Raw genomic sequence first — 9342 nt, forward strand, 5'->3', positions numbered from 1 at the left:
AATCAATATTCTGATTGTCGTTTGTTTTACCATCATAGCTTTGTACGGCTGTTCAAACCAAAATAAATTAACATTTAGTATTTCAAGTTTTCACCACTTTGTTTTATCAACCGGATATCAAAGCAAAATTCTCTAGTTGTGAGTCGGGTGTGTAAGTCGGCACGTCTTTTTCCCAATCTCTGCAAAACGTTACGCTTACGAAACGCGCAAGCGACAACTCTTCGTTGCGTTCTCGCTATGGGTGCAATCTTAACCTCCCTATTATTCCTACATCCGCGGTTCAATTTGTTGACAAGAAATATCACCTGTACTTTCATGTCCAGTCATGCAAGAGTGCATGTCATGTATGAATAGGCAACAGCCAAGGGTGTCTGTGCTTGGCTAACTATATGCCCGTTATGCCTTATGTAATATCTGATGACTTCTTTAGATTTAAATAAAGAATAAATATACATGCCATTCCCATTGAATATAGATGACAACGTCTGCCCTCAGTAGATACTGCCTTCTCGGTTCTCCAGTTGTGCTTCGTGCCCCTTCTATCACGAGCACGATTAAAGTCTAGAGTTGTGACTCTATAAGCCCAACTCGTCTATCGCTTTTCTATTAGCCTATATAACCATGGAAATGTACCGTGTAGTTCCGGATGCAATTGGCTTTGTTCCAGATGATGTTGTCAACATCGAATTCGGCAAAAATATCGTAAATATGGGTACTGTAATCACCCCAACACAGGTATGTGGTTTACGAAAGGTTGTACACGTAACTTCTGTCGTTTTCGGAAACAATATAATATATCTGTCACCTGCACCATGTTAAATGTATTAAGAAGATCTTCTGTTATACCATGTTGGTGCGTTTGTTGTTGACTTTGTCACAGTTAATCTGGCGATAATTTGGTGACAGCGTCCACAGATTAGTAATTATCTTGCTTGCTTTGGCGCATTAGCTGATTAGACAATCAAACGCATCAGATAGTAGACGCAACAGAGTGACAAAACTTCGCGTAGGATTGTCAAAGGACAAATACGTGGCACAGGGAAGGACAAAGAGAAATCTTTACAAAACCATGCCAGTGCTAACATAAGACTAAGACACCAAGCGTTGACAGTGTTTATCTTTATTGGCAATACATATCATAGTCAAACGTTTTGAAATAAAATAAACAATTAGCACTTGGATAAACCTGTGCTGAGATGTTTCTTTCTACCTCCATGCTGAGACTAAAACACCTCTATCCCTCCCCACCTCGGGGACCAACATGTAGGCAATCCCCTATGATTTAACTGTACATCTAATTTCAACAAGGGGGCATTCCCAACTTTAGCGAAACCTGTCAAGAATTAGACACTTTAACTCTGATGGCAAAGTTGATTGCAAGATATACCTTTATTGAATTGCAATGAAAGCATTATAATGGGATTATCAAGACTTGTATTGAAATTATTGTGAAATGACTTCAGGAAACGAAAGGGCTGATAGTAATCTCCGAATAATTTTGTATAATGAAACTAATCTTCATGATTAGACTGACATACTTGGAAATCAAGCGAACCTTCCCCGCCCAGTTCGCTCTTTGTGGTGTGTGAAAAGCAGTGTGGCGTTTCACCATACCCGTTGCAGTTTTCAATTTTAGACAGGCCCCTAACCCGTCCCCCACCCCAGCCCAGGATTTGCCGGCCACAATAACTGAATGCTTCATCACAACATGGCATTTGATTAATAAATATTCATCACTATGAGCTACAATTAACGCACATACATACAAATGTACCTATACTCTCTGCTTGACAGCAGTTTAAACTTCTTTGTTTCCATTAGTGTCCTAGCGCTCTATCTATGGCTAATAATTCATTCCTTCGACACACGTAGGTGAAAATCTTACAATCGGATTTGGAATACCACAGCTCCCCGACTTTGCATTGACACTTCCATCTGCAATTAACTTTTTATTGGTAACTTAAATGCCCAGTCTGTTTCGTTGCTTTCGCTTTGCCAGGTTCACAACCAACGTCCATCCGCGATATCTTGGCCAGTAAAATCAAGCAGACTGTACACATTGTTGATGACAGACATATGGCCAATTGAAAAGATACCCGAGGACCCATTTCACCACTGGCTTGTCGTAAACATTCCTGGATGCGAGATAGAGAAAGGAGACACGTTGATAGACTATCTTGGTATTGCGCCCGTCAAAGGATATGGTAAGTAAAATGATTATTCATGTATGAATAGCTCGTCTTGAAATTGAGTTCAGTTATGAAATTCAGTAGTTCATGAACTTCAAAATGCAGATACGAACTCGACTCCCTTTCTGATCACATTCAAAGTAAAGTCGAACGTTGTCTTCAACCTGATCGTTCGTCAGGCGCTCTTGGTGTCTATTTCCCAATGTAAAATGAATTCCTTACAATGTTTTCCTTAACAATACCTGGCAATGTTCCGAATGCATTCCAAAATCTGATCTGTGTTCATCATAAACTTGGGAAAATTGAAGCTTCATTTGAATTTCTGGAGGTTTGATACGACTGATTATTATCAACGTGTTTAGTGTCCCTTACAGGGTCTCAAATGTGACTACAAAGAGATTGATTGACGGATTGATGGATGGATGAATAAATAGATGGATGGGTGGATGGATGAATGGATGGATGGATGGATGGATGGATGGATGGATGGATGGATGGATGGATGGATGGATAGGTGGCTGGATGGGTAGATGGATGGTGGGTGGATGGGTGGGTGGATGGATAAATGGGTGGATAGATGGATAGATGGATGGATAGGTAGCTGGCTGGCTGGCTGGGTGGATGGATGGATGGATGGATGGATGGACGAATTGATGGATGGATGGATGAATGAATGGATGGATGGTGGGTGCGTGGATGGATGAATGGATGGATGGTTCTTTGTTTGTTGTTTGTTTGTTTGACAAGTATTACTTTCCAGTGCATTCGTAATGATGTTCGCATCGTTGTTTATATTAGTTAATTATTATAATTAATAATGCTTGAACACTATTGGAACTAATTTGGGATAATTGGATGGTGGAGTGATGTCTGTTAAATCTGCAAATATAAGCTCATCTGCTTTTCTTTTTAAGTCATATACATGTTTTTATGAGTAATTTGTAATGTTGATACATTCAGCGATAACACTTTTGAGAAATTTGAAAAATATGAAGATCCAATTATCCCAAATTAGTTCCAATCGTGTTAACTAGGTAATTTTATTTATTCATTTATTTGCTATTGCCATAAGCTTTTTAATGGCATTCTCCCGACAGTATCTTGCATCGCTGAAATAAAGTTTACGTTATCATTTGTAGACCTATCCTAATCCATTCATTACATAAGCTTACCTTTTGATAAAATGCACCCGTCATTTATCTGTGCTTATACTACTTTTGTCTCGTGCCCATTGTTTGAACTCGACTATCATGCCCATGATGGGGGGGGGGGGGGGGGGGGGGGGGCTTTTCAGAGTCACGACCTCGATATGTCTATTTTCACTGAGCTAGGGGGTCCTTTAGGGCCATGACCCCAAAGTGGTCTATCCTGCCCCATGTACTACTGCTTACCTTTGATAAAATGGACCGCCATTTATCTGTGCTTATACTACTCTTTGTCTCGTGCCCATTGTTTGAACTCGACTGCTTAGTTTACATAGCCTACAGTTTATCAAAGAAGCATATAAGGTAATTATGCATTAATACACGTTTAACCGCAGTTGATGGGTATTGTTTAAACAAAAGAAGTGTACAAATAACTGGTAAACAGGTACTCTTTTAGACAAAGAAGCTGTACGCTGCTGGTAAACCAATACAAAAGAAAAGTCCGCAAACGGTTAACCAATACAATAGAAAACAATTACATATTCATTATGGTAACAGCTGAGTTCACTTACATAATATGAAAAATGCACATAAGAAACACATGTGACGAAAGTATTTTCCGACTACAAAATTTTAGAATATCTCAAAATTTTACTTCAAATTTCACATCACCTTTCACGATATTCATTGTAACAAACGAGTCGGCTGATTTAGTGTCAATTTTGGTGGTAGATTGTTTATCGTTTGAGTCTGGTGCTGTCTGTCGTACGTCTTTCAGTTCAGCACTTACATTAATACCTTGGCTGGACGATGTATCGGTATACTCAGATTTCATCAACTTCAGTTTTGGAGGCTGCAAGGCATCCGACACAGATTCAATTAGATCATCACTGGTCCGTTTGTAGTTTCGTATTGCCGAGCTCCTATGGCCTGTCCGTTCAGCGATCAGTTGCTCGTCAAAATTGTTGTAAAATAGAGTGGTGGCCTGAGTGGCCTGTCAACAAAGAAAACGATTTATTAGAAGACAAATTTCCCATTTTTATAACGACATGATATTGATATGATATTTTACCAGACTGAAACCCCAAAAGTGTCCGCTATCCTAGTAAACCTCCTCGTACTCATACTATAACTAGCATGAAATATCACTTTAAACAGTGGAAGTTCATGCACTGCGATTTTTCCCATCTTTGCGTCGAAAACACCGATAATCTTACGAGTAGAGACTAATAAAGACAGACCATACCAGTCCACTGCACTGAACTAATTGCGATTGAATACTTAGAAGAAAGCTAAATACACCCCCCCTCCCATGATGCAGCTTTTCCTATGTGTGTGTGTGTGGTCTTGGTTTGTTAGGTCTCAGCTTCGTTGGCAGAGCGACAAACAAACTATACGAGTGGAAGCCCGGGTAAAGTGATTTTTAGTCATTGTGACAATACAAATTCTGCAAATAAGCAATTTACATTACATTATATTACCATTCCCTGTCCGTCGCATTTTAATTCGTCCAGCTGAATCACGTGACTAGCCATAAATACAAGTCAGTAATCGTTTTTTCACATGCCCGTGAACATAAACAATAATGTGAATACCGTAACTTTACATATAAAACGTAAATTGTGATTTGTACAAAGATCATAATCAACAACAAAACAAACTGAAGCACTTGTGGTCCAGGTTTAGTATCTTTCCCCCAAATTCTCCCGGTTTGCATTTTTTTACAGCCTACGTGACAGTACGTCTGGGTCCCGTTGTCTTTCGCGTGGGAAATTTTCAGATTTTCTAAATTTTGATGGTTTTCTTGGACTCGTTGATAATGCAGACTCTGTCTTGACCATTAAGGTGTATTTATGGGCGTTGGCGAGAGGAAAGCCAAAATAAACAGGTTCGGCAAGCCTCGCCCGTTAATTTTTTGCCTTCCTTGCCTTCCGCCCTTGCCTATAAATAAACAATAATGGTCCGTTATTTCTATGATATACCAAATATTTCACCGGATAAAGAAATCGACAACGACTTCAGAACATATCTCATCACGTGATAGTCATATTTAATATTATCAGATGAATCGTTTGTGATTACAGTGTTTTCCTTATAAAGTTGGTCCTCGATGCTTTAACCTTGATTACCATACTGAGGGGTCTAGCTGCATCGGTGGTTACGCCCTATGACCACATTCATGCCAGCTCTAAATTGATGCCATCAGTTGATGGCGCTCTGATTTGATGAAATTCATCTGGATCCAAAGATTGATCATTCAGTCATCACTTTCTATCATTTATACATAAACAAAATATTCAATACATGTACTAGAATTTATTATTCACATGGTCAAATCCGAGAACCTCTCATCAAAATGTATGGTAACTGGTTCTTCATCTTCGTGCGGTTTTCTTTGCAGGAAATGATTTATTGTTGGCAGATAATTATGATTAGTTTTTTTTCAAAAGCTGGTAACGAAAGTATGCAGATGCCAATTGTCTAACGTACATTGATGTTTATACCAGACAAACAAATAGCAAGCTGTGCATGTCATTATTTCTCTGATTCTTTGATGTTCTTGATTATTACAAGTTTCCTTTCTTCGCCTGTTGTAGGTTACCATCGTTATGTTTTCCTTGTGTATGAACAATCCGAGCGGATCAAACACAATGAAGAGTATATCAGCAGCACATGCCCAGATGGCAGAGAGGGTGAAAGTATAGCGGATATCGCCAAGAAGTACAACCTAGGAAAGCCAATGGCAGCCAATTTTCTCTTGTCAGAGTATGATGAGTTCTGTGACGTCATTGTCCGTATGGTTGGTTTGGAACCTGTTCAGTAGTATGCCGACTTTAAGAGAGTGATTCCAGCAAATCTACTCGTTCTATGATTACGGCGGCTGTGTAGATGAAAATTGACCAACAAAACAATAGATGTTTGGTGCACATAGTCATTCAAACTTAATATGAAATAATGCGGTCTTTTTTATTGGAAATGCGCTTGTGTCGCGTTTGAGAAGTATAACTCACCCGGAGCCAAGTTGTAGTCGGAAAATAGAGTACTTGGCAGAATGACGTAAATTTACCTATCAGACTAGTTTCAAAACATAAATTCAACGTGAGGTATAATCTTGTATTAGAATCAGTTACCGAAATTTACCGTAGCGCTAGTGCAACTCCCCTACTACAGTCGTTGAACCAAGGTAACAAACAAAGTTTCCATGGTCACGACTACGCAACCCTTGGATAGAAATCACCCACATTCCAGTTCTCAGCATACGCCATCATATCATAGTAATTTATGGTGGTTTTAGAATTTTATAAAGGATTATGAACTTATATATTACTAGAAACTGCTACATTTTCTGTATTTTCGCAGATATATAAGTTGGTATTTTACTTTGTATTTTCAGTTTGGATATAATAGTATATTACAGGAACTGGACCTTTAAGTATTTTGTGTCAGAAGATGCCAAAATGCTTACATACGTATTTTAAGCGTATTTTGATTGTAATACACTACCTTTGTTACTGAGGTCATTCACTTAATTTGACGTCATGATTCTGCATAAAGGTCAATAATCTGGTTCAGACTTGTTAATTATATATATATATATATATATATATATATATATATATATATATATATATATATATATATATATATATATATATATAATATATATATATATATATATATATATATATATATATATATATATATATATATATCATATTTTATTGCTTGCTTGTGAAAAGTGTGATACAAAAATAAGTTCAAAATTTTCTCCAATAAAGATAAAGTAATACAGTATAATAATAGTAGCTAATTATGTGCGATGGCGATATGTACTGTGCGAAATCTAGCAAGTAATTGTTCTGGTGTTAATGGTCTTGGCCGTTGGTGACGAATACGTCATTATCAGGGACAGACACTTATGACGAGTTTGTTTTGTGGGGGAAAATTGTCAATAGTTTACCTGATAGACTTCTATGTATTATGATTTGATATTTTTGAGTGAAGGACTATATCAGCCATATCTTGCCTTCCTACACTGTAAAGTTAAGTGTTAAAGGATAGAACACCAATTAAACGTCTTTTTGTAACACTTTTTGAACGCGTCTAGACGTTCAGAAATTTAACACTACGTGTTCAACCAACGTTCAATTTTTGAACACACGTGTGCAGATTTTGAACGCTAAGTGTTCATCAGACATTATATTGAACACCATGGTGTTCCATATCTGAACACAAGTTGCACATGAAATGTGTTCAAAAAATTGAACGCATTTACGCGTTCAAAGGGCTGTAACACTTTTTGAACGCATGGACGCCGTTCAACGATAAGTGTGTTAAAGGCTAGAACACATGATGCGCGCTTGTTGAACACCGTTAATTCTGGGCGTTCAGGGGGTGTTCAGACCACTGATATTCAGTAAAATTATTTTATTCTAAAAATACACAAAGCATTTCTAGAGTAAAATACAGTAATTTACTGTAAAATGGGCAAATAAACATTGCCAAATTGTATGTAAAGTTTGTCAGAGGAAAATACCAACGGTGTTAACACCCTTCTATCAAAAACATAAAAAATATGAACAAAGTAATGACAAAACAGGTTTTACTTAAATATTGTGGATTACGTTTTAAGGTTCATACTTGTTTAAAATGTACAAAAAATCATCTGAAAAAGCTCCAAATTTAGCTTACTTATTTTGTTGAAACACGTATATGTATGGAATGCATACGTCATTGTTGTAAGATGGTTTCTTAAAGACATTTCCTCTTGTATAGACAATTGCCTGGGGACCTGTAATCCAAATATTAAAGGATTCGTACAGGCTGTTTTGGAGAACAACCTTGGGATGTACAAATTTGAGGACAATGCTACACATCCACCTATTTAGCTAACAGCCTAGCGGAAAGAAATAAGCTAACAAACAGAACAAGAATTCAGCCAAAAGTTGCTACATGTGCTGACCACAATTATACCCTTGGGATCGAGCTATATGAAGGAGACATTAAAATCTAAATATATCACACCCCAAATGTATTTGGCCAAAGAACCATTGTGTACCTGACAGAGTCTTCAATTTGCGCCTGAAGGGCGCCCTGAAAATTAAATGTGTGTCCAGAAATTAACTTTTGATTGATTTTTTTTTATTCACCTTAGTGAGCCATCTTTTTCCCCTAAGCCTCTCTGGCTGAATTTTTTTATTGACATTAGGTGGGATTTTTTTAAAATCTTCCAGACCCCCCAGGATATCAAATGGTCCACCTCTTACAACCACTGTCCTACCAGGTACCAATCATTCCTGGGCGGGGAGAAGCAATGACCAATAAAGTACTTGTGCAAGGACACAACACCATGGCAATTTAAGATCTCGCGTCAACTGCTCTAACCTGTGGCCCATGATGCCTCCTCACAATTTCATCTGTTCAAGACCGGCGACATCAGGCCTTTGGAATTTGGTGTGTGCTCTATAAAGAAATGGCGTTTTGTACTTAGCAATATGTGCACGCAGGGCATCCTCATAAACCGCTCTATTTGCTCGAACAAACATTGAAACGTAGTATTGTCCTTTTATATGTATTTTGTGCACTTTGAGTATTGCTCGGGGTTTTCTTTTAGGCCCCGTCAACGAAGGAGTTTTACTCGCGTTTCAAAGATATAGGTAATTACAAGGCCTCTTTGCTTGCTGTTTTTTATTTACTGTATAAATGTGCCATGTACCTTCAGATCAGTCGATAGTCATAAGTCGGGGCGCATAAATGTCGTCTTCCTAACTAGAAAACTTTTCATAGTGTTAAAACACCTTCGCATCACTTGATACACTTCCCCAGCTCTACAACATTTCCCCTGTCGTTATAGCGTAATGGTTGCTTTTGGAGTTGCCAACAGTTTTTTCAAAGCAATATTTCTCATCAAAGATGACAAGGAAACCCCCTCACAGTATATATTTTCAAAAAACAGAGACTCTAAATTTAGTATGGTAGCAATAGCTTACTCGAAAGATAAAGTGAGT

At 37.9% G+C, this 9342-nt stretch overlaps 1 protein-coding gene across 1 annotated transcript; it reads left to right on the forward strand.

Moving 5' to 3' along the window:
* The first annotated feature begins 582 nt into the window (after positions 1-582).
* LOC139126276 (protein D3-like) lies at positions 583-6901 on the forward strand. The gene is made up of 3 exons (XM_070692319.1): positions 583-735; positions 2000-2204; positions 5932-6901. The coding sequence occupies exons 1-3, from the start codon at positions 622-624 to the stop codon at positions 6156-6158; spliced, it is 546 nt and encodes a 181-aa protein (XP_070548420.1). The 5' UTR covers positions 583-621; the 3' UTR covers positions 6159-6901.
* Positions 6902-9342: the final 2441 nt, after the last annotated feature.

The sequence above is a fragment of the Ptychodera flava genome, assembly GCF_041260155.1.
Source record: "Ptychodera flava strain L36383 chromosome 3 unlocalized genomic scaffold, AS_Pfla_20210202 Scaffold_27__1_contigs__length_13241970_pilon, whole genome shotgun sequence".
Classification (NCBI taxonomy): domain Eukaryota; kingdom Metazoa; phylum Hemichordata; class Enteropneusta; family Ptychoderidae; genus Ptychodera; species Ptychodera flava.